Raw genomic sequence first — 25809 nt, 5'->3', positions numbered from 1 at the left:
CCTGAATTTGAATCCCCAGAACCTACAAGGTGAAAGAGAATTGACTCCTGCAAGTCCTCTGATCTCTACACATACGCTAGGGACATACAATCCTCCCTAACACACACACACACACACACACACACACTGACACACAACATCCCTTGGTGCAGTAATTCTAACACTCAGGAAGCAGAGCCTGACAACCTGAGTTCAAATCCCTAGAATCCACAAGGTGAAGGGAGAGAACTGACTCCCACAAGTCCTCTGATTTCCACAGATAAACCATGGAATATGCAAACCCCCCCCCCCACACACACACACACTAAATGTCTCCTGGCCCAGTAGCATACTTGAGTAATCTCGCACTCAGGAAGCAGAGGCAGGCTGGTCTTTGTAAATTCAAGTCCAGAGAGAGCTACATAGTAAGACTCTGTCTCATAATAAATAGACAGACAGATAAATGGAAAAAGAATTTAGAGAAAAGAGGCTAAGGAGGAATTTCTATGGCTAGCTCTGAACTGCCTCACCTTTCTGAATCTCCCAGTTGTTCCTTGCCACCTCTTTGTTCTGTTCCTGTCACCTGGCAGGACCTTGATGCTCTCTGCCACTCTCCCTTGCCCATGGGTCATGCCTCTAGCCAAGGTGCTTCTTCTCCCCTAGACCTAACCTATAGACCCTACACTCAGGAAAATGCTGAGCACAGGATTCAGACAGACCAGAGCCCTGTGGTCAGAACCACCCTGTGTAGCATAGGTGTTTTACAAGCTCCACCATAGTTTTAAAGTGTGAACATTTGGTTGAAGCACAAATTGCAAGTGGACAGTTCAAATTCCACAAGCATACAGAGTAACAGAGGAGAGGCGCCCCCTCCTGGCCTCTTCCAGTCACTACCCCTAGCAAGAGACTGGATTTGGGTGCCGGGGAGGAGAGGGGGCATTCCCAGCCTTCCTCTGTTTTGCTTTGCTTTGCTTTGTTTTGTTTTGTGTGTTTATGCATCTGTGTGGGAAGTCAGAAGCGCCTCTGTGTGGGAAACCGGAGACCCCCTAGCCTCCAAGTGATGCCAGAGTTACAGACGTTGTGAGCCACTTGACGTGGGTGCCAGGAATCAAAGTACAGTGCTAACAGCACGAACACTCAGTACTATCTCTCTGGCCCTCCATCTGATTTCTTTAACATGCTAACTCTGAAATCTCTGTGTAAGGCATTCTGGGCCTCAATCACCACCGCATTCTCCTATTTCAAAGATATAGATGGTGTTGTGGTCTCGATGTGGGTGTCCCCCTCAAATCCACATATTGAAACTGTGACCTTCAAGAAAATAGTAATAAGAGGTAGGGTCATAATAGCAGAGCCCTCATTGATGTGGTTATCTTAAGAGACCTCAGGCTAGGCACAGTAGCACACACCTTTAATCCCAGCACTCAGAGACAGAGGCAGGCAGATCTCTATGAATTTGAGTTACATCAAGTCTGTACATATCTAGTTCCAAGTCAGCCAAAGTTACATAGTGAGACTTTGTCTGATAAACTTTTTTTTTATTTTGGTTTTACAAGACAGGGTTTCTCTGTGTAGTCTTGGCTTTTCTGTAACTCAGACTGGCCTCGAACTCAGAGATCTGCCTGCCTCTGCCTCTGAGTGCGCCACCACCACCCAGAATAAACAAACTTTTTTTAAAAAGTAAGTCTGTAAAGAGCCAGGTGTGGTATGCATACCTATAATCACAGCATTTTGGAAGGTGGAGGCAGGAGAACCAGGAGCTCAAAGCCAACCTCAGTTACATTAGGAGTTCAAAGGCTATGTGTGATTCTATCTCAAAAATTTATTTAAAAAAATAACCAACAAGGGGATGGAGAGATGGCTCAGTGGTTAAGAGCACTGGCTGCTCTTCCAAAGGACCCGGGTTCAATTCCCAGCACCCACATGACAACTCACAACTGTCTGAAGATCCAGTTGCAGGGGATCTGACACCTTCACACCAATGCACATAAAATAAAGTTAAATAAACCATAAAAAATATTTTAAAAAATAACCAACAAATACATATACATATATAGTCAGTCACAGTTGCTTCCACATGTAAACCAACCAGCACTCAGGAAGCAGAAACAGGAATATAGGAGTTCAAAGCTAGCTCAGACAATATAGTGTGGTCCAGGCCAGCCTGAGCTAAAGAGTGAGGCCTGTCTCAGAAAATTTCTTTTTGACTTCATTAAAAAAAATAAGATCTATGAGATTAACTCATTTTATAATCTTAAAGATGAGAATACAAAAGTAGTCGCACACAAAGGCTCCCACAGCAAGACAGAGCTGTGCAGTGTTTGGGATCCACCCCTAGTTCAGTCTGATCCCAAAGCTCTATTCTTAGCACTAACCCAAGCTCAGACTGGCTGGGTTCCAGCCTATGCTGCTGACAGTTGGATAACCACGGCCAACTCGTCACTGCTGACTCCAATGTCCTTGCCTACAGAGTGACAACCGCGACCTAAGTGAGGGGGAAAGGGATAAGGAGGGGCTGAAGATCAGAAAAGCACTGGGGCTGTGGCAGTATTCCAAAGATCTACTGTGGATTCCTGGGCCAGTGTGGGATTGGGGGCAGTGAAGTTTGAAAAAATAAACGAAACCCACCCTATGGTTCCAGGAGATTGGGACCCTCATATTCTACCTGTTCTAGGACCTGGGTGTTCTGCCCGAGATGATGTGTGAGCGGGGCGTGAGTCCCTCCCCGCTGCTGTCAGACAGAGGACCTGGATGGTCTGTGAGACGGACAGTTCTTTGTCCTTTACTGACTTACCACAGGGCGAGCATGCCCGAGGGAGCCCAACCAGCAGCCGGGAGCAAAAGCGCCCTGCTCAGCCCAGGTTTGCCTAGTAAAACTGTAGTCATGCACAGCTAGGACCATGAAAACAAATGCCCGTTGTTAGAGCCACGGAGACTGAGCGGGTTTGTTGTTGTTGTGCCACCACAGCATCTCAGGAGAAGCTGGTGTACCTGCTTCCGTGCCTCTTCCTACAGAAATGAGACCGGGCGAGCGCCCGCCATCCTCTCTGCTCACTCCCTGTGGCCAACCAATTGGAATCTCACATTTGATTGTGGAAGATTTTGGCAGATTTCTTCACGCTGAGGATAGAGACCTGTTGACTACACGTCACCAAGGCCTAGCACAGAACAGATGTATCCTGGATACTTCTAGATGAACTGTGGGTTGGTGGGTGCATGAGCGAGGTGGATGAGGAAGCAAGACTGGAAAGTCCTCACCTGCCTACATTCCCCCATTTCTTGGTGCCTAATTTCTAACCATGTTAATTAAATAACTTCACGGGACAACTTCCTCATTGGCTCAATGTCCTAAGAGACCTCGGACAGGAATAAATCCAACTCAGCCACTCTTAGTTTTCTGACGTACACACTGGAAGACAAGGCGAGTACTGCTAGACTATAGGAGCACTTATCACAGAACACGGATAAGACCTGTATTCACTTTGAGACCCCAGTTCTCCAGGAAAAGGCTCTCACATCTTGGTCCAGTTCCTCTTGGGACTGCAGAGCCACCTTAGAGTCCAAATGTCAAGACACAAATCACAGACATGGAGCCAGGCAGCCTATGTGCTCAGAGGTTGTTTATTATTCAAGAGGAAGGAGGAGAGAGAGAGGAGAAACCCCCGGACATCCCACGGGGCTCAGGAGAAAGTGAACCGGAAGGCTCCTCTTCTTTCTCTTGCCACTGACCCAGAAGACTCCAGATGCAGAAATCTCAGGGGTGGCTTAGAGGCCTCCAGGAGGCCTGGCAGCTCTGCTGTTGGCTGGGGACAGAATCCCCACAGGGGCAGGTCCCGGGCTCGGAATGGCTTCTGTGTACACAAAATATCTCTCTTCAAAAGGCACTGGTGGAGGTGAGCAGAAGGAAGGCCGTCCCATCACAAGCCAGACCTGTTCTATCAGGTCTGAGTTCTGTTCCCCAAGACCAAGCCAACCTTCCTCAGGCTGGTCTCTGAGGCCCTCGTTCCCCTCCTCTCCCTTCCCTCAGCCCAAAGATGAGCAGGCAGTCGGCAGAAGGACAAGTCAGGCCACGGGGTAAATGATCCTCTCCAGGGCTTGCACCTGACAACTTCTAGGCCAAGAGCCCCAAGCGGGTGACTTTGGCCGAGAGGAAGGAGTGGATGATAAAGACCATAGTTTTGGGACACGAATGCAGGTCCAGCTGCTGCAGAGTGGACAGAGAAAAGGATCAGGGGCTCTCTCCAGCCTGGCCTCCAGGAGAGCATCCCACCCCCAAGATGCAGAGGTGGCCCTCCACTTACGATCTCTCCTTCAGCACCCCCAAAGTCCAGGAAAAGGAGACTCGTGCCATCATCCGATGACATCTGAAGCTTCTCGAAGGGCTGTCGGAGCAGCACGGCTCGGGCTGCTCCAGGCTCAGCTGCCCACAGTGTGAAGCCCTTGTCAATGTGCACAGAGAGGTTACAGGGGCGGCCATTCCATGTGCAGGCTGCGGGAGAGCAGGAAACACAGGCTTCTCTGAGGCTTCTTCAGAGACCACAAGTCCCACTCAACTTCAAAAGCAGCTCCAGAATCCGACTTGACCTCCCCCAGATATAAGAGGCTCTCTCTGTCCACCTGCCCAGTCACCCCATCCTAAAATGCAGAAGGGTGGGCCTTCAGAGAACCTACAGCTGCATCTGTCCCCACTTCTAGCACCTGTGTTGAAGAAGCTTGGGTTGGGAGGTTCTGTGGGAGAGGATTTAGCTATCATGTACAAGGTCTTGGGTTCAATTCTCAGAATAAAATAGAATTAATTTCTGTGATGTACATAGTTTATCCCATTAGAGGCACAGGAGTGTCCAGTTAAATTTAAAATTATGAAATTTAAGTGGATAATTTAGATTGACATATAAAAAAACTATGCATCGTTTGAAATTCAAAGCTATTTTACCTACAGCCTTGCCCCCAAGACAGGATCTCATTGTGTAGCCCTAGCTTGCCTGGAACTTGCTATGTAGACCAGGCTGGCCTCAGACCCACAGAGATCCACCTGCCCTAGCTCCCAAGCACTAAAATGAAAGATGCACGTCACCAGGTATCCTTACCAGCAGAATCGCAAAGAGATCAGAAAAAAAGGCTAAGGAAAAATGTCTCCCTTCCTCCCAGAGTGTTGGGGAATGTTATTTTAAGGTATATTGCTTTTGTCTATGCTGCATTTGTTTAACTCTGTGAAACTGATTCTTTACCTGTCTAAAATGTCTGATAGTCTAGTAAAGAGCTGAACAGCTAATAGCAAGGCAGGAACAAGGATGGGTGGGATTGGCAGGCAGAGAGAATAAATAGGAGAACCAAGAAAGAAGAGAAGCAAGAGAAGAAAGAGAGGAGGACATCAGGGACCAGCAGCCAGCCAGCAAGCCACAGAGAAAGGCGAAAGGTAGTCAGGATATATATATATATATCCACAGCAAGGAAGAAGTCAGGCTGCTAAGGTCTGGAATTTCTAAGACTAAGCCTCTGTGTGAGATTTATTTGGGAGCTGGGTGGTGGTGGGCCCCCCAAAAGCCAAAAGAGTAAAACATCACCCAATGCTAGAGTGCCTGCATACCCCAAACAGGGGCCTCTTAAAAGGCCCAACCTCCATTAGTTATCCCCATCCAGAAAAGTCATAAAGAAACTTGAACGCCTCTAGGCACAAGAGGCTCCACCTGGCACACCTGTAGACACTTCTTGCACACCTTCAGCAGCCCGGTGACAGCCATCCACCAGCTGTCGGGTCCAGGCTGCCAGCTCCTGCGGTGACTCCACACTGAACAGGTGAGTGTCCACCCCGTGACGTGTGCCCGTCCTCAGGGCAAAGGAGAGTTCTGCATCATAGGGCACTGAGCCCTTGGATGGGCCTGAGTGCACCAGCCTGCGTGCAGAGCAGAGGGCCAAGTGGTGAGGCCTTGAGGTGGGGTGGGGTGGGGTCAAGGCACTGACCTGCATCCTTCAGGACAGGAGCTGCAGGGGTGTGTCTCCTCCATCTCACCCTTAGCCTCATTTCAGCCCTAGCGGAGGTCCTCACACATGCTGTTCCCTCTGCCTGGCTACTCCTCCCCATCCCCACGCCGCTCGCTCTTTCACGTCCTGTGGACCTTTGTTTAAATATTCCCTCCTCTGAAATGAGCTGTCTAAAATAGTTCCTCTAGCATTCGCTAGCCTTACTTTTCATCAGCCTTGGCTAGTCTGGAATTCATTGCCCCTGTCTGGCCAGCAGACCTCTAAGTTCTAGCCCTTAGACTCCTCTGTTCCTCACTCCATCCACTCTGCTTCCCTTTAGAGCTTCTACCGAAGCCCCGCTCTCCAGCCCCGAGCCTCTGACCCGACAGTCCCCAAGCTTCTGAGCTATGGTCCCTGTGTTTCCCACATATTCTCTGGACCTGACTCAGCATCTCGTTGAACCTCCTCCATAGGCACGGTCGCTCCAGTCCCACTGCCCCCGCCAACACACACACACACACACACACACACACTCCAAACCTCCTATTCATCCAAGACATCTCCTGCCCTCTCCCATCTGCCAAGCACTGTGCCTGTGAGTTCCCACCCATGCCCCTTTCCTCTGCAAATGCCTCTGCACTTCTCCAGATGCTTCCTCCACCCACGTCTCCAAAGAGATGGCAGCCTCCCAGTTTCTGCCCTCCCTTCCCCAGTGAAAGTTCTCTGTGGCAGGCACAGGGCTTCCTCTAAAACACAGCCCCAGTCTCCTGACTCCCCAACTTACCCCCTCCAGCGATAATGCTGGGACTGGGGAGATGGCTCAGTGGGTAAAGCGTTTACTCCTCAAGCATGAGGACCTGAGTTTGTGTCCCTGGCATCTATGGAAAAGCCAGACATGGCAGCAGATACCTGCAGCCCCAGTGCTAGGGGACGCTGAGACGGGGGCCACTGGTCTGCCAGTCTAGCCCAAACAGCAAGCTCTGAGTTCAATGAGAGACCCTGTCCCAAAAAAATATTGAGTGGGTGTGACAGCACGCGCCTTTAATCCCAGCACTTAGAGGCAGAGGCAGGCAAGTTCAAGGTCATCTTGGTCCGTGGTGCAAGTACCAGACCAGCCAGGGCTACAGAGTAAGCGTCTGTCTCACAAAAATTAATATTAATGTGTACACATACACAATACATATCTACACACAAACATATACGTGCATATGATAAAGTCAAATGTGGCGGTACATATCAGAATCCGCAGGACTGGAGGGGGCAGAGACAGGTGGATTGCATGAACTTAATGGCCAGCCAATCTAGTCAGAAATAGCAACCTCTAGGTTTGGTGAGAGACAAAGTCTCAAAAAATAAGGTAGAGAAAAATAGATAAAGGTATCTGAATACGACCTCTGGTTTCTATATTTGTATACATGAATGCACGCACACACACACATACATATACACACATGCACACAAACACACACAGACATACACACAACCTTGATAACACAATATTCCTTCACCAGACAGTTATCTCTTTCCCCCCTACTTCCCATGTGGATTCTGCATCTGATTCTGCCACATTCACAGGACATGAACATGCTCTAACCCTTCATGCCTCCGTACCTCTGGCCACACCTAAGATGCTCTACCATCCTTCCTCAAAGGCCACACTTCTCATTCATCAATGTCATTAAGTCTTCCCTGACCAAGCCAGACAGCTAGGTGTCTCCTATAGCCTTCAATGTATGGCTGTTCTGCGTCTGTCTCCCGACTCTGGGTTCTCCCTGGGGGCAATGACTGTACCTGTTAACTCTGTGTCCCCTGAACCATGCAGTACAAGATGCAGGTATCAGTAACTGAGGGGCAGTTGGCACTTTACCTTTTTCTGTTCTGAGCCTCAGCTTTAAAAATGAGGGAAAATTGTGGCTAAAGGGAGCAGATCACTGGGGAAATAGCTGGAGGCAGAACAGGGCTGGGGTTTGGGGTGCTGGGGCCCATCTGGAACACCACCCTCCCAAGTCTTGAGTACAACCACTGAGTGCAACCCAGTACCCCTGCTCCTTGGTACCTGGTGGCAATGAGCGGGGCGGTACGGGCTGGCCTGCTCAGGGCCTCTCGAGTCTGGGGGAGAGAGCAGTAGAGAAGCAACTCTTTCTCCGTCAGCAGGGCCAGGGTTGGAGCTGTACCCCCACTGGGCAGCTGCAAGCAAAACGGTAATGAGGAGGCATGGAAGGAAAAGAGGTCAAAGGGCCGGAAGGGCATGGGGTGACAAGGGGTGACAGCAAGCACCTGTTCTGTCAGCCAGCCAATCTGCTTGATGTCCTGGTTCCCAGCTGTACTTGTGGCTGCCAGCAGTGCCAGCAGCTCATCCTTGACCCAAGGTATGAAAGTGCTGATCTGGGCTTGGATGGCACCTGCCCATGACCTTGCACTGGCCTCATCCTTGGCCCTCAAGAAGAGGGTGTCTTGGCCATCTGCTGCCCAGATTTCCAGATACCTGAAGGCACATGGGATTAAAAAATAGGACATGTCACTGGTCAGCATCTGGTCCAAGAAACCCACCCACTGCCAAACTGAAAGAAACCACACAGGGTGTCCATGAGAGGTAAGGACTGAGTTTGTAGATAGAATCCCAGCCATGGGTGTTAGAACCTCACAGGATCTAGGGACAAAAAAGTGACAACACACATATACACAGATTTCTAGATTCCCACTCAAACACGTGCCAAGAGCCACAGTCATGGCCAATACCCTTTTCTCCTGGCTTCTATGAAAGGTTCCTGCTGAATTAGCTTTCCGTGCCTCCCTGTTGCCTAGAATCTAAGGCATTCATCTACTAATAGGGAAAATATATTAAGAATCTTAGAAGACCAAGTTTACTTATATAACAAAGAACTGGGCCAGGTAGTACATATCTGTAATCAAATCAGGCTGAGGCAGGCAAGAACAGACTAAAGAGGGGCTGGAGAGATGGCTCAGAGGTTAAGAGCACTGACTGCTCTTCCAGAGGTCCTGAGTTCAATTCCCAGCAACCGCATGGTGGCTCACAACCATCTGTAATGAGATCTGGTGCCCTCTTCTGACCAGCAAGCATACAAACAGACAGAACACTGTATACATAATAAATAAATAAATCTTTAAAAAAAAAAAAAAAGAAAGAAAGAACAGACTAAAGAGACTCCATCTCAAAAGGAAAGGGAAGGAAGGGAAAAGGAAAGAAAAGGGAAGGGAAGAAAAGAAAAGAAAGGGAAAGGGAAGGGAAATCAGCCAGTATGGTGCTTCCCATCTGCAATGTCAGCACTTGGGAAACTGAGGCAGAAGGATCAGAAGCTCAAAATTATCATCATGGCAATCAAGATGGCTTCCTGTATAAAGATGCTTGCAGCCAAGCTCAACAACCTGATTCCTAACCCACATGGTGGAAGAGAACCAATTCCTAAAAGTTGTCCTCTGACCTCCACACACGCACTGTGGTGTGTGCATATACGGGGGAGGGGGGATAAATACAATTAAAAATTTTTAAAGACTTAAGTACCTAAATTACACAAGACCCTGTCTGAAAGAGAGAGAAGAGAGAAAAGAAACAAAAATCCATGCTGTCAACTATGGAGAGAGAGTTTCAGGGGACAGCAACAGTGGTGCTGGAAAAGTTTTATGTTCCACTAAAGATTGGCTCCCCTTTGGATTTCTGTACTTTGTGGAGTAGGGCAGAAACGGGAGGCTGCTCCCAGCTCCTAGCCCATCCACCCTCACCCCTGCCTTCCTCTGCTGCAGAACTAGGAAACAAAGTACTTGAGTTCATGGCTTCCCTTGCAGTTACGCCTTCCAGTTAGACCCAGGTCTAACCACTCTGAGAATCAAAGGTAAATCTTTCCTAGATGATAATCTCCAAAGACAGATTCCACCAAATCCACCCCTCCCTACACACATGTTGGGAGCTATGGACCCCAGACCCTGAATTTCCTGTAACCCCCTTGCCTGCCGGAGTAAACAACTTCTTACGCTTGCAGCTGCTCCAAGCAAACAAATTGTTTTCCTGTGCTTGCAGCTGCTCTGAGCACAAGACAGGGAGTGGTTTCTGGTGGGCTTGCAGCTGAGAGTTAAGGTGTGGCCATTGGTCAAGGAGACTATATAAGCTGCCCTGGAACACAATAAAATGGGCATTCTTAATTCAAGGGGGCATTCTTGGGGAATTCAAGGATGACCTGTGTCTCTGTCTGTGTTAATGTCAGTCTCCAGCCCCTTGCCCATAGCGTGAACTGTACCGTAGCACAGAGTGCAGAACAGGTGCCGTACACACACATAGTCTACTTCTCCCAGCAGAAGGATGAAATTCAAAACACCAGATATGCAGGGACACCTTTGATCCCAGCACTCAGGAGGCAGAGGCAGGCATATCTCTGTGAGTTTGAGGCTAGCCTGGTCTATATAGAGAGCGAGTTCCAAGGTAGTCAGGGCTACACAGAGAAACCCTGTCTTAGAAAAGAGAGAGAGAGCTGGGCGGTGGTGGCGCACGCCTTTAATCCCAGCACTCGGGAGGCAGAGGCAGGCGGGTCTCTGTGAGTTCGAGACCAGCCTGGTCTACAAGAGCTAGTTCCAGGACAGGCTCCAAAACCACAGAGAAACCCTGTCTTGAAAAACCAAAAAAAAAAAAAAAAAAAAAAAAAAAAAAAAAAAAAGAAAGAAAGAAAAGAGAGAGAGAGAGAGAGAAAGAGAGAGAGAGAGAGAAAGCAATGCATGCCATCACCCTAGAGTTAAATCATGCATCCATTTGACCTAGCTGCAAAGCACCTGCTTCCGTGCCAGCATGGATGCTGATAACATGTTAGTCACTTATATACAGCACAGATACCTTTCATTTGTGTTATCTGAGTGCCTCCCCGCTCCAGCCTCACCTGGGTTCCGGGTCAGTGGGGGTGCACCTCCTTGAAACATATGCCATCTTCAAGGATATGTGTTTAGCCTCACTGAGGTTCCTGGGCTGGGATCCAGGGGAAGAAGGCTGGCGCTGAAGAGGCGAGGCAGGGGGTGAGTCCCAGCCAACCGAGGTCCCGCCAGCGGAATTCTTGAAATATGGTGAGACCTCCTTCATGTATTTAACTGGTAAGGAGAGAGGTCACCTGTTACCACAGCGGCATGAACTCCATGTAGCATATATCACGATTGTCACCAGTTAATTAAAAGCTTAGTTTATGGGGCTGGAGAGAAGGCTCAGTGGCTAAGAGCTCTCACTGCTCTTCCAGAGGACCCAGGTTCAAGTCCCAGCATCCATATGCCAGCTCACAACTGTCTGTAACTCCAAGATCTGACAACCTCACACAGACAAACATGCAGGTAGAACACCAATTCACATAAAATAAAATGAATTGTTTTAAAAAGTTTAATTTAAGTCTAATATTATAATTTTCTAAAGTAAATCGTCTAGCATGGCAGAGGGGTAGAAGATATTCAAAACCTCCCAGTATCCATCTACTTGTTTAGCCTGGCTTATGGACACGGGGCCGTCTAGAACAAAGACTATATTTTCAGCCTCCTTTGCAGCAAGTGTGGCCAAGTAAGTAAGTTCCAAGCAAGGAGTCAAAGAGTTCGGGGCCTTCGGGTGGTCATCCACAAAAAAAGACAAAAGAGGCCGGCCAGGCAATGGTGGCATGGCCTAGGATCCCAGCACTCAGTAGATGGAAGCAGGAGGATCTCAGGGCTACATACTGAGATGAGAAAGAGAGAGGACAGGAGAGGAAAAGGAAAATAGAGACATGGAGGAAAGAGGGGTGGAGCTGGGAGAGAAGAGAGAGAGAAGACCACTGTAGGGAGACAGGCTCAGAGCACCGAGATGGAAGTCAAGCCGTGTGGCTGCTAGCTCTGTCCTGGGGCTTGTTTCCACCTCTTCATACCTCGTATCTGCCAGAAGGAGTTGAATGAGGAGTTCTATGGCATTGCTCATTATCCCCAATATATTAGTAGCCTCTGAAAGACTTCATTTCCCAAGATCCTTTGCATTCATAAATATCCATGTTACTAATTCTGGTCACTAGCATGAGAAAAGAACAGTGGATGCAAATAGCAGGCTTTGACTGATAGGGAAAAGAGGCGTCCTTTCCTTTCCCCTATGTGCTCCTTTCCCTGGTCAGAAGCCAGACTAACAGGATACCATCTTCAACATGAGGATGTGAGCCATGCTCTAAGGAAGACCAATTAAAATAGAGATAGCTGGGTACTGGAGAGAATACTCAATGGTTAAGAGCACTGACTGCTCTTCTAAGAGGACCCAGGTTCTATTTCCTGCACCCACATGACAGTTCACAACTGTCTCTAACTCCATTTCCAGAGGCTCCAAGGCTTTCTTCTGACCTCAGTGGGCCATTCACGTACATGGTACACAGACATATATGCAGGTAAAGTACTCTAAAACATAAAATAATATAATAAAAATAATTTCAAAATATAGATAGTTCAGTCCAGTTCGAATATACATAAACATATGTAATTATCTCAGAATTGCTAACATCAGACTTGCAACCTTTACCTAGAAAAAACATTTGGGCTCTCAAGCACAGGTACACACACACAAATATTTAAAATTTTTAAGAATAATGTTTTCAAAACAAAACATCTTCCAGGCCTGGTGACATCAGCTGCCTTCAATCCTAGCTATGCAGAGGCTAAGGCAGAAGTGTCACGAGTTGAGGCCAGTCTGGGTGATTTAGCTAGACCCCCATCTCAATAATCCCAGTTCAAGAGCAAGCCTGGTCTACAGAACAAGTTCCAGGACACAGAGGAACACTGTCTTTAAAAAAACCTAAATAAATAAGACAGATGTGTAGCACTTGACTGTAAACCAAGCATTTAAGAGGTCAAAAAAAGGAAAATCAGGAGTTTGAGACTAGCCTGGGCCACACAATCCCATCTCACAAAAAAAAAAAAAAAAAAAAACGCAAAATCACCAGGTGGTGGTTGCTCACACCTCTAAAGAAACCCTGTGTTGAAAAAAAAAAAATAGAATCAGGCTGGGAAGATAGCCCTGTGGTAGAATTCTTGGCTAGCATACATGGGCACAAGGTTCCATCTCTAGCACCAAAGAGAGAAGGAGGGAGAGAGTGGGAGAGTTTACAGAGCGGGTGATTCCAGCAGAATTCTTGTCTTGCATACTTAAATCCCTGAATTCAGTCCTTGGTACCACACAAAAAGAAGAAAGCAGTGGAAGGAGATGAGAAGTGGACACAGAGCTGTGTGATGTTCACACCCGTAATCCCAGAACTCAGGCAGCTGGGCGGGAGGACTGCCAAGAACTGGACGCTATGGAGCAGTGGTTCTCAACCTCCTAATGCTGCAACCCTTTTAATACGGTTCCTCATGATGCAGTGACCCCCCAACCATAAAATTATTTCATTGCTACTTCACAACCTTAATTTTGCTACTGTTATGAATTGTAATGCAAATATCTGATATGCAGGATATCTGACCCAGTGATGGATGAGACCCACAGGTTGAGAACCACTGCTATAGCGTATTCCAGGCCAGCCTAGGCTATAGAGTAATATACTCTGTTAAAAAATAAAATAGAAGATGGGCAGAGGTAGTATACACCTTTGCTCCCAGCACTCCAGAGACAGAGAAAGGCAGATCCTCTGTGAGTTCAAGGCCAGAGCAAGTTCCAGGACAACCAAAACTACACAGAGAAATGCTGTCTTGAAAAAAAAAAATAAGTAAATAAATATAAAATAGGATAAAATAAAAAACAGAAAGAATGAAAAAAGAAGACAGAGAGAAGAAAAAAGGAAAAGAAGAAGAGAAGAAGGAAGGGAGAAGAAAAGGAAAGAAAAAAAGAGGAAAAACTTCTATTACACTGTTTGGCCTTCTTTTAATTTTCTTTTTAGATTTATTTATTTTATGTGTAAGAAAGTTTTGCTCAAATGTGTGTCTGTACACACCACATGTATGCCTGGTGTCCTCAGAGGTCCGAAGAGGACACCGTGAGCACCATGTCAGGTCCTCTGCAAGAACAGCAAATGCTCTTAACCACTGAGCCATCTCTCCGCCTCATACTGGCTTCCCAAACACTAGGATTGTAGGCATGTGTGATCATGTCCAGATAACTTATCCTTTTTTTTTCCAGTTTTGATTTTGATTTTTCAAGATAAGATTTCTCTGTATAGACCTGGAACCCACTCTGTAGACCAGGCTGGCCTTGAACTCAGAGATCCTCCTGCCTCTGCAGGATTAAAGAAGTATACCACCACCACTACCTGGCTTACTTTTATTATCTCTAAGGCACCATGGTTCATGGGTTTATTTCTTACAGGGGCAGCTAGCATCTTAACCAGCATATGTGGCCAGGGACCCTGGCATATCCATCCAGTATCACTGAAAGGACCTTTGGTGACGATGGAAATGTGTCACTCTATACAGCAGAGCCACACTGCTGGCTCACACTGCAATGAGCACATGGAATGAGACTAGCACAAGCCAGCAGACACCAAAGTAGAGCCTCAGATTACCTGGAGCTGGTGCTACGGGCCACTGGGGTCCACCTGATGTCAGTGCTGGGAGCCAAACCCAGCCCCTCTACATGAGCAGCAGTGTTCTTAACCACTGAGCCATCTCTGCAGAGCTCACAACTGTCTGTAACTCCAGTTCCAGGAGATCTGTCACCTTCACACCAATGCACATAAAATAAAGTTAAATAAATTATTTTAAAAAGTATTAAACTGCGATTAAAATTCATTTTAAAAACTAGGTGTGGTGGTGCATACCAGTAATCCCAGCATTCAACAGACAGAAAAGGAAGGTCAGAAGTTCAAGGCCATCCTCCACTACAGAAAGAATTCAGAGCCAATCTGGGTTTCATGAGACTGTCTACAACAACAACAACAAAAAGTAACAGGGCCAGCAAGAAGCTCAGCAGGTAAAGATTTGCCACCAAGTCCAAAGACCTGAGTTTGATTCTTAGAACCCATTCTGTAAATGGCGAGAACTCCTAAAAGTTGTCCTCCCAACGGTGATGGCACACACCTTTAATCCTAGGACTTGGGAGGCAGAGGCAAGTGGAACTCTGTGAGTTCGAGGCCAGCCTGGTCTACAAAGCGAGTTCTAGGACAACCCGGGCTATACAAAGAAACTCTGTCTTGAAAACAACAACAACAACAAAAAGTTGTCCTCTGATTTCCATCTGACCTCCACACAAATGCTGTGCCATACCCCTGTCCCTGCTCACTAGTAAACAGTAAACAAAAAAACTAACATAAAACAACTATAAGTAAATTCAAATGGTCACAGTACTAGCTGTGCTAGGACAGGAAAGGACTTCTGAGCCAAAAGCCAAAAAGCTGCCCCGACTGGGGCACACAGAGTCTATACTGGAAGCTGGATGCAGGAGGATCAGAAGGCTAAGATTCTATTCAGTTATAAAGCAAATTCAACAAATTCAATGCAATGCCCATCAAAATCCCAGCAAAATTCTTCAAAGACCTCAAAAGAACGGTACTCAACTTCATATGGAAAAGCAAAAAACCCAGGATAACCAAAACAATCCTGTACAATAAAAGAACTTCTGGAGGCATCACAATCCCTGACTTCAAACTCTACTACAGAGCTACAGTACTGAAAACAGCCTGGTATTGGCATAAGAACAGACAGGAGGACCAATGGAACTGAATAGAAGACCCAGATAGCAATCCACACATCTTCGAACACCTGATTTTTTACAAAGAAACAAAAATATCAAATGGAAAAAAAAGCATATTTAACAAATGATGCTGACATAACTGTATATCAACATGTAGAAGAATGAAAATAGACCCATATCTATTACCATGCACAAAACTCAAGTCCAAATAGATCAAAGACCTCAACATAAAGCCAGGCACACTGAACCTTATAGAAGAGAAAGTGGGAAATACACTTGAATGCATTAGCACAGGAGACCACTTCCTAAATATAACCCCAGCAGCACTGACACTGAGAGAAACAATTAATAAATGGGACCTCCTGAAACTGAAAAGCTTCTGTAAAGCAAAGAACACAGTCAACAAGACAAAATGACAGCCTGTAGAATGGGAAAAGATCTTCACTAACCCCACATCAGACAGAGGTCTGATCTCCAAAATATACAAAGAACTCAAGAAATTGGACACCAAAAGAACACATAATCAAAAAAAATGGATTACAGACCTAAACAGAGAACTCTCAACAGAGGAATCTAAAATGGCTAAAAGACACTTAAAGAAATGTTCAACATCCTTTGTCATCAGAGAAAAGCAAATCAAATCAACTCTGAGATTCCATCTTACACCTGTAAGAATGGCCCAGATCAAAAACACTGATGACAACTTATGCTGGAGAGGTTATGGGGTAAAGGGAACACTTCTGAATTGCTGGTGGGAATGCAAGCTGGTACAACCCCTTTGGATGTCAGTGTGGCAATTTCTCAAAAAATTAGGAAACAACCTTCCTCAAGACCCAGTAATATCACTTTTGGGTGCATATCCAAAGGATGCTCAATCGTGCCACAAGGACATGTGCTCAACTATGTTCATAGCAGCTTTGTTTGTTATAGCCAGAACCTGGAAACAACCTAAATGCCCCTCGACCAAAGAATGAATAAGGAAAATGTGGTACATTTACACACACAATGGAGTACTACACAGCAGAAAAAAGTAACAGCTTGAATTTTGTAGGAAAATAGATGGAGCTAGAAAACATTATTTTGAGTGAGGTAACCCAGACACAGAAAGACAATTATCACATGTACTCACTCATAGGTGGTTTTTAAACATAAAGCAAAGAACGCCAGCCTACAAACCACAATCCCAGAGAACTTAGACAACAATGCAGACACTAAGAGAGACTTACATAGACCTAATCTACATGGGAAGTAGAAAGTAGAAAAAGACAAGATCTCCTGAGTAAACTGGGAGCATGGGGACCTTGAGGGAGGGTTGAAGGGGGAAAGGGAGAGGCAGGGAGCGGAGCAGAGAAAAATGTAGAGCTCAATAAAAATCAATAAAAAAATAAAACAATAAAAAAGAATTTAAAAAAAAAAAGCAAATTCAAACCCAGGACACTTGAGTCTGCTCTCAAAAGAAATAGAAACAAAGTCTGGCAGTGGTAGCACACGCCTTTAATCCCAGCACTCAAGGCAGAGGCAAGCGAATCTCTGTGAGTTCGAGGCCAGCCTGGTGTACAGAGTGAGTTCCAGGACTGTTAGAGAGAAACCCTATATCAAAGAAAGAAAAGGGAGGGAGGAAAAGAGGGATGGATGGATGGAGTGAAGGAGGGAGGGAGGGAGAGAGGGAGAGAGGGAGAGAGGGATGGAGGGAGGGAGAAAGGGAGGGAGGGAGGGAGAAAGGGAGGGAGGGAGGGAGGGAGGGAGGGAGGGAGGGAGGGAGGGAGGGAGAAAGGGAGGGAAAGAAGAGAGAAAGAAAAAGAGTTTGAACATGGCCAGGCATGAGGAATTCAGAGTCATCCTTAACTACATAGGGAGTCTGAGATCAATCTGGCCTATTAGAAGGAGACAGACAGACAGACAGACATATAGAAATCATGAGGCAGCAATGTGGTTCACACCTATAATACTAGACCTTGGGAGATTCTAAGGCAGTTGAATTACCAAGAGTTCTAGGCTACCCTGGGCTACAGAATTAGGCTCTATCTCAAATGACCGAGAGGAAAAGAATGCTAAGGAAGGTGATTAAGCTTTAGTTCATGGGACAGGTGTGACACTAGAGTCTGGGTCTTTCTCTTGGCTTCATCCTCACAGCCACAGGAGGGCTGCCATTGCTTTAGTTCATGGGACAGGTGTGACACTAGAGTCTGGGTCTTTCTCTTGGCTTCATCCTCACAGCCACAGGAGGGCTGCCATAACTCAAGCCAACCATTCCTTATGTCACAAAACACAAAGCAAGGAGAGAGGAGCAAGCTGAAAAACACAGCTCCCTTGCACCTGTGTAACAGGTGCCTGTGGCGGCCGGAGATGTTGGATCCCATACAGCTGAAGCTACAGGCGGTAGCAAGCAGCCTTATGTGGGTGCTGGGAACCCACCTCCAGTCCCCTGAGGTCAGTGTCGTCGTCCCCGCTCTCCACCCAGGAGAGAACACTATAAAGGCAAGAACTTCATGTGACTCATCTATGTCCTCAGGATCCAACAGGCTTCTCATATGCTACATGCTCAGCAAATGAACATTTGTCAACTCTGGAGCCAAAGAAACTGGTAAGAGTCACTGCGCGCCCGGCTGTCCCAGAACCAGGTCACCTTTCTCCATTGCCATAGGAACGTACTATAAATGAGGAGTGTTCCAGCTGGTGCCAGAAACAGGGCTTGGATTTCACAGACCAAGTGGCCTCTCCCTGAATGAGGGTGGAAACCTGGGGGCCCCAGAGTTTGGCCATAAATAGCCTAGCTCCAAGACTGCCTCGCCACTCTGACTTCAGCCTGACTCATTTGAGCAGATAGGGTGGGACTGCCTCCAGACTATGGCCTCCAGAACTGGGGACACGGCCATGGCTGGTGGCCAGGATCATGGAATCTACAAGGATAGGTCCAGCCAGAGTCCACATTCTCCCCAGCCAAGTCTCTGGCCCAGCAGCCTAGTAAAGCTCACACAGGAAGCTGAGGCTAAGGAAGGAAACCAGAGGAAAAGCAGAGGTGAGCCCTGGCCCCAGGACATAGGAAGAGATCCTACTGGAGGCATTCCACTGGATTCTGCAACGAAGCAAGGCCATTCCCCTGCCAGTTCAACTGGAGAACGCAGGGTCTCGTGTACCTTGCTGAGAGGAGTCACATTTGTTTTGGCTCAAGACAGAAATGTTCAGAATGCATCCCAGGGCTCAGTAAGTGCCTGTGACTAAATGTCCTGGCCTGGAACCTTGGGAAATCTGTTGGCTGAGCTCAACCTGTTCCCTGTCTGTTCAGAGTGGGTGGTTACTTCCCTTGTTGAAATTATACCTTGGACTCATCCTTTTACTAATCTAAAGCCTCTATACGCTAACCCAGATGTCAATAGTGTGAACAGAGGACCCCATCTCACCTGCCAGGGCACACCAGCTTCTCCTACAGCTCTTGGCCTACACTAGGTAGCAGGATAAAAACACAAACCAAGTGTGCTAATGCATGACTGCAGTCCCGGCACTGGTGGCTGAGACATAAAGAGCAAGATCAAGAAGCATGCAGGCCAGGCGGTGGTGCTCACACCTTAAATCCCAGCACTCAGGAGGCAGACCCAGGGGGATCTCTGAGGACAACCTGGTCTGCAGAGTGAGTTCCAGGACAGCCAGGGATACACAGAGAAACCCTGTTTCGAAAAACCAAAAAACAAAACCATGTAGGGGCTGGAGAGATGGGTTCAGTGGTTAAGAGCACTTGATGTTTTGGTTAAAGACCCAAGTTTGGTTCCCAACACCCACATGGTGGCTCACAACTCTCCACAACTCCAATTCCTAGGACTGTCCCGCCTTCTAAGGGTGCCGGGCACACACGTAGTATACATACATACATACAAACAAAACACTCATATACATAGAGTAAAAATAAATGTCTGAAAATAAATATTTAGACTGCATGGAAATGCCTAGTATTGAACAAAAACCAAGAAATGTGTTTGATGACATGACTGAAGGCATCGTTCTTTGGTAAAATGCTTGCCTAGCATGCGTAAGAGCCTGGGGGAAGGAAAGAAGAAAAGGAGGAAGAAAGGAGGAGTATGAAAAGGAAGGACATGCCGGGCGGTGGTGGCGCACGCCTTTAATCCCAGCACTCGGGAGGCAGAGGCAGGTGGATCTCTGTGAGTTCGAGTCCAGCCTGCTCTAGAAGAGCTAGTTCCAGGACAGGAAACAAAAAGCTACGGAGAAACCCTGTCTCGAAAAATCCAAAAAAAAAAAAAAAAAAAAAAAAGAAAGAAAGAAAGAAAAGGAAGGACATTTGTCAAAGGAATGGGTATCGAAAGGCATGGAACTTGTGGGACTGGAACAAGAACATAAATGTGGTGTCTGGTAGCTTAGTTTAATGTCCTCGTTTTATGACATAACCACTCTGAGCCTAGATGTCCTGGGTTTTTTTGTTTGTTTGTTTGTTCCTGGGCCTATCTTTCTTCATTTCCTACTTTCTTTGTCTCTTTCCTTTCTCCTTTTGTGACTAAGGTCTCAACTCGGACGTGGCTGAGGATGACCTTGAACTCCTTTTTTTTTTTTTTTTTTTTTTTGCAACAGTATTATTTCATTAGGCACAGAATTTTAAATGATCTCTTCAGTTTCTCCATAAACAGGCAAAATGATGTGTGGCATTTAACATATTTGAGCTTGCCAACTGACTCACTACCTAGAAAGGGGAAATTGTCCCTAACATGTTTAACCAGGAGGTCAGATCATCTGCCAATCACAAGAACATGGAGATGAATATGACAGACAGACTGTTGCCCAACTGCACCTTCATCCACCACAATCCAACAACCCCAGTTTAGGCCCAGATTCCACAGCACGTTTCCTGCCAATGGTTCTTAAATTTCCTAGACTTTTATCATTACCTCCTGCTCCAGAAATCTGGGCTAGAAGCTTCTTGGGTATCACCAGCCAGTGTGTTGGTGCTTGAGGAGAAATATCGTGAATGAAAAGATGATCTCGGCAGGGATTTCTTTGCCGTGATCTTGCTGAAGATCGTGTTGCCGCCAGGTTGGGCCACTTGAGTATTGGCAATCTCGTCAGCCATGAGGGCCCCTGGATGTCCTTCCTGAGCAGTGGCCACTGGGGAGAGCAACCTTGAACTCTGAACTCTTTTTTTTTTTTTTTTTTTTTTTTTTTTTTGGTTTTTCGAGACAGGGTTTCTCTGTGGTTTTGGAGCCTGTCCTGGAACTAGCTCTTGTAGACCAGGCTGGTCTCGAACTCACAAAGATCCGCCTGCCTCTGCCTCCCAAGTGCTGGGAAACCTTGAACTCTTGATCCTCTTGTCTCTACCTCTCACCCGCTGGTGTGCACAACCATTCACCTGGCTCTTTTCTGGTCTTTAAGGCAGGGCCTCGTTAGCATATGTTCATAGTGGCCCAAGTGTGAGGGTTCAGGCATATGCTACCATGCCCAGTTAGTTCCTCATTTTAAAAATAATTTATAGGGGTTGAAGAGTAGGCAAAGAATACATATGAATAAACTTTTCAAAACATAGAATTTTTATTTTATTTTATTTTGGGGGTTCTTTTTAGACAGGAATTCTCTGCATAGCCCAGGCTGTCCTGGAACTCACTCTGTAGACCAGGCTAGACTGGAATTCAATCTGCCTGCCTCTGACTCCCAAGAGCTAGGATTAAAGGTGTGCACCACCACATTGGGCCCTAATAGAATTTTTATTTTTATTAAGACTAGAGAGATGCTTTAGTGGTTAAGAGCATCTGTTGCTCTTGAAGAGGACCCAAGTTCAGTTCCCGGCACCCACACAGCAGCTCACAACCTTAAGTCTACCTGCAGGGAATCCCACACCCTCTTCTGGCCTCTTTTGGTGGCCATGCAAGTGCACTTACAGATATTCAAGCAAAACACACACATAACTTTTTTAACTTTAAATGATTTTTATTTTTATTACTTTGTGGGGAGGGTTTGAGGTAGGGTTTCTCTGTGTGGCTTTGGAGCCTGTCCTGGAACTCGCTCTGCAGACCAGGCTTATTTTTATTACTTTTATGAATGGGGTGGGGCATACATGCACCTAAATATGATGCCCTCAGAGGCTAAGGGCACTGGATCCCTGAAGAGCTGGAGTTGTAAGCAGTGTAAAGTGCCAGTGTGGGTGCTGAGAACTAATTTCAGGTCTTCTACAAGAGCTCAGAATTCAGAGATCTGCCTGCTTCTGAGTACTGAGATTAAAGGAGTGGGTTACTGTCTAGTTTGCAGTACACACTCTTAAATGTGATGATGTCTTTCCGACCCCTACTTTTTACCCTAATCTTTTATTTTATTTTTATTTAGTGTACACATATACACACTGTGTATGCATGGTGCACATGTGGAAGTCAGAGGATAACTTGTGGGAGTTGGTTCTCCCCATCCACCATGTGGGTCCCCAATCTCTGGGCCTAGCAGCAAATATTTTTACTGCTAGACCCATCTCTTCGGCCCTTAGGTCCTCATCTTAAACATGGGCTAATATGCATCTGTCTTGTGGGACGGTGAAGCCACTGATTGCCTGTCTGCCATAGAATAGGTCTTCAATAAAGGCGTGGTAAGACTTCTGCCGCTGGTCTCAGCATGACAGAGTGAGGGAATGAGAGTAGTGGTAATACCCAGAAAAGTGTCTGAGTGCAAACCCTGTCCTTTGCTCTCTAGCCTTTGTATCTCTCTGAGCTGTCACTTTTCCTACTCAGTGGACTCTAATGCTAATTCTCTCAGCAAGGCACTGTGAGGATTCAGTCCCTTCCCTAAAGCTTATGGAATAGAGAAGGCTTAGGATTTCAATGCCTGTGAGGGGCAACCTTTAAGGACCTACTGACTTCACAAAGCTGGACAAAAAAAAATAGTTTTTGGACCCCTGCATGCTGACTGACCAGCAGAGACCCCACACTACTACACCTTGGAAAATAAAATCTCATTTTACTCCACCTGTACTACAGATGTGGAATGGAAGTAGCACTGAGTGAGATTCTACAGGCATATGAAGCCTTTATTCTAATAGTCCCCCAGGAACCATACTCAAATATGTATTCACAGGTTCATGAAAAAGTCATATCAGGGTTATCTAGGATCCAAGAGCCTATGGACAGAGTGCATATCCGTGAACATCAACAGCACAGAACAAGATGTGAGCTCCCTAACTGGCAGACATCATTCTGTGCCCTGATATTTGCATCCAGCCCTGGACCAGAAGGAAGCAGAAAATATTTGCTAAAAGGATGAATGAGCTAAGTAAGCATGGTGGAGATTGCCTGTAATCATGCCAAGGAGGCTACACAAGCACAAACATGACTGAGGGCCCATGAGGAGGCTCAGCAGGAAAACGTGTTTGCTGTCGAGCCCAATACCCGAGTAAATCCCTTGGATCCACAAGCTGGAAGGAGGAAACGGACTCCCACAAGTTGTCCTCTGCCCTCTACATATGCACAGTGATACAAATGCATAAACGTCATGCACACATTAACATACAAAATAATCAGGGTGTAACTTAAAACTTAAAAAACGGGGCTTAGTGGTTAAGGACATGTACTATCTTGCAAGAGGACCTGAGTTTAACTCCCAGAAATCAGAAGCTCACAACTGCCAATAACTCTAGCTCCAGGATTCGATGCCCTGGCCTCGATGGGTGCATGCCCATAACCACATATGCATATAATTAAAATTTTAATTAAGAAGAGAAGGACTAGCACATTTGTTTAGCATGGGCAAGTCCCTAGGTACAAAATACCAAAGCATGCTAGGCACTGTGTTAAGTGCCTTCCCTGGGTCATTTCACTGGCTCCCCAATACCACCCCTTGAGAGAGGCACATGGTTATTACCTTCAGACAAATGAGAACACTGAAACTCAGGTGAGGTTACTTACCTAAGGTCACGATTGCCTAGTCTACACAATGAGATCCAGGTAAGCTAAGGCTACAGAGTGAGACTTTCTCAAAAATAAAAGATAGATAGATAGATAGATAGATAGATAGATAGATAGATAGATAGATAGATAGATGATAGATAGATAGATAAAAATGAACATAAATTTTGAGCTCAGATCTCTCAGAAGCAACGTTCTAAAATATTCCTACTGCATAGCATATGACCTAGATGTCACAAGATACTTGGCACTGTAAAAAATAAAAAGCCAGATATAGTGACACTTGGGAGACTGAGGCAGGAGGATTGCTTAGACTAGCCAAGTATGGTTTACACAGGGATAACCAGGACTGCATAACAAGACCCCCATCTCCAAAGGTTGTAAGTCTTTAACTTACAAGCACAAGCATATAAAGTTCTCTGATGTAAAACTATCAACAGAGGTTATCACTGTACAGTGGGGGTTTTGTTTGGATTTTTAGTTCTCATTGTTGTTGAAACAAAGCCTTGAACTCCTCTTCCTGCCTCCACCTCGCAAGGTCCTATTGTATTTGGGCAAGTTCTCCACTATTGAGTCATATCTCAGCCCTGACTATGAATGACCTTCTTAACTCCTGTTGTTTCATTCTGGGGAATATACGTTGCTTTTTAATTTTTAAAACACCAACTTTAGTTTTCAAAATATACCACTGGGGCCTTGGAGATGGTTCAGCAAATAAAGACGGATGATGGACCTGTCACCTCTCTGCCATGATGAACTGTACACACCCTTCCTTAAACTGACTGACAAGTTAAATTAACTGACAAGTTATCCATCACAGCAATGAGAGAAGCAGTGAAAATACCTAACTTTACCTAGTCAGTGAAAGATTAAAATTCTTTGGTAAATGATTTTGTGCACTAGACCTTAGAGAGTCACCTGACTTGCAGTAGAGATATTTAAAAACATCACTTCTAGCAGGGCAGTGGTGGCACATGCCTTTATCCCAGCACTGGGGAGGCAGAGGCAGGAGGATCTCTGTGAGTTCAAAGCCAGCCTGATTTAGAGTGAGTTCCAGGAGACAGCCAAGGCTATTACACAGAGAAACTCTTTGTATAAAAATAGGAACAAAAACAAAAGCAAAAAAAAATCACTTCTAAGAGATCTGGGCTCAAATTTCCTTCTTCTTCTCCTCTTCCTCCTTCTCCTTCCCTTTCCTCTTTCTCCCTTCTTCTTCTTTTGTCAAAAGAATCTCATTCTATAGCCCTGGCTTGCCTGAAACACACCATTGGATCAGGCGAGTGTGACCTTATGCAAGCATCTAAAGACCTAGCAGTTTCTCGGTTTGTTTGTGGGGAGGTGGTGGTGTTGGGAAGTAACACTGCCACTGTACTACTTCCCAGCCCTAATTATTTTCATTAAATTTAATTATTGTGTGTTTATATGTAAGAAGCACACATGTACAGAGGTCAGAGGACAACCTGCAAGAGTCAGTTCTCTCCCTCCAACATGTGGACTCTGGAGACTGAACTCAAGTCATCAGACTTGGCAACGAGTGCCTCTACCTGCTGAGCCATCTCACTGGCAATAGCCACAAGCATTTCAATTGAGTTCTGCAGATCAGGCCAGGGTTGGATTAGGCCAGGTTTTGTCTGTGGGGAGTCACATGATCCAAAGCTATGCGTGTGCAGCCAAAAGAATGTCTCCTTGAGAACAATTTTCAGAATAATAGGTCTTTGCATTCACAGGAGACCCAGACAGGGGTTCCATTTATGTCTGTTCAAAGCACAGAAGTCTCTCTGGCACCTAAGGGGCACAGAATACTCAGCTCAACTGAATAAGTAACCCCAAATTAACTACATCCACTTTAAAACTGTTAACGCATGCAGTCAAATCACATGGGACACACAGCAGTGTCTGTATCCCACAGGAGGAGCCAGAGTTGGCTGACTTCAGAGTTCCAAGGACCCATAACAGAAAAACTCAAATTTCACAAGCCAGAATGAGCCTGGAGACCTTATTCAGATTTAGGAATGACAACTGCAATCATGAGCGTAATCGGGAAAGTAAAAAAGGTCAGAGGCATAGCCTACTGATGAGTCTCCAAACACTCTCAAGATCCAAGATGTACAGAGCTGAGTGCCAGCCCTAGGGCGAGGGGCAGCAGGGCTCAGAAGTATACAATAGCCAGGCCACCGGTGGTGGCGCACACCTTTAATCCCAGCACTTGGGAGGCAGAGGCAGGCGGATCTCTGTGAGTTTGAGACCAGCCTGGTCTACAAGAGCTAGTTCCAGGACAGGCTCCAAAACCACAGAGAAACCCTGTCTCGAAAAACCAAAAAAAAAAAAAAAAAAAGAAGTATACAATAGCATCTGCTCTCAGAGAGCTTCTAGATT

The 25809-nt window shown here is 46.1% G+C and overlaps 1 protein-coding gene and 1 pseudogene across 2 annotated transcripts in view; both read right to left on the bottom strand.

Moving 5' to 3' along the window:
* Nucleotides 1–3584: 3584 nt before the first annotated feature.
* Nucleotides 3585–25809, bottom strand: part of Snta1 (syntrophin alpha 1) — a 33963-nt gene continuing 11738 nt past the window's right edge. The window contains exons 3-8 of one of the 2 annotated variants that reach the window (XM_057781686.1): nt 10824–11028; nt 8218–8425; nt 7997–8127; nt 5676–5872; nt 4281–4468; nt 3585–4183 (exon numbers count right to left, since the gene is read on the bottom strand). In XM_057781686.1, coding sequence (XP_057637669.1) covers nt 4091–4183; nt 4281–4468; nt 5676–5872; nt 7997–8127; nt 8218–8425; nt 10824–11028 — 1022 coding nt within the window. In that variant the 3' untranslated portion in view covers nt 3585–4090. The remainder of the gene's footprint in view (nt 4184–4280; nt 4469–5675; nt 5873–7996; nt 8128–8217; nt 8426–10823; nt 11029–25809) is intronic. The other variant, XM_057781687.1, reaches the window with a different exon arrangement.
* LOC130881429 (adenosine 5'-monophosphoramidase HINT1-like) lies at nt 20284–20624 on the bottom strand (annotated as a pseudogene).

This window comes from Chionomys nivalis, chromosome 9 (genome assembly GCF_950005125.1).
Source record: "Chionomys nivalis chromosome 9, mChiNiv1.1, whole genome shotgun sequence".
NCBI classification, from domain to species: Eukaryota; Metazoa; Chordata; class Mammalia; order Rodentia; family Cricetidae; genus Chionomys; species Chionomys nivalis.
This window is presented reverse-complemented; position numbering and strand designations above follow the sequence as displayed.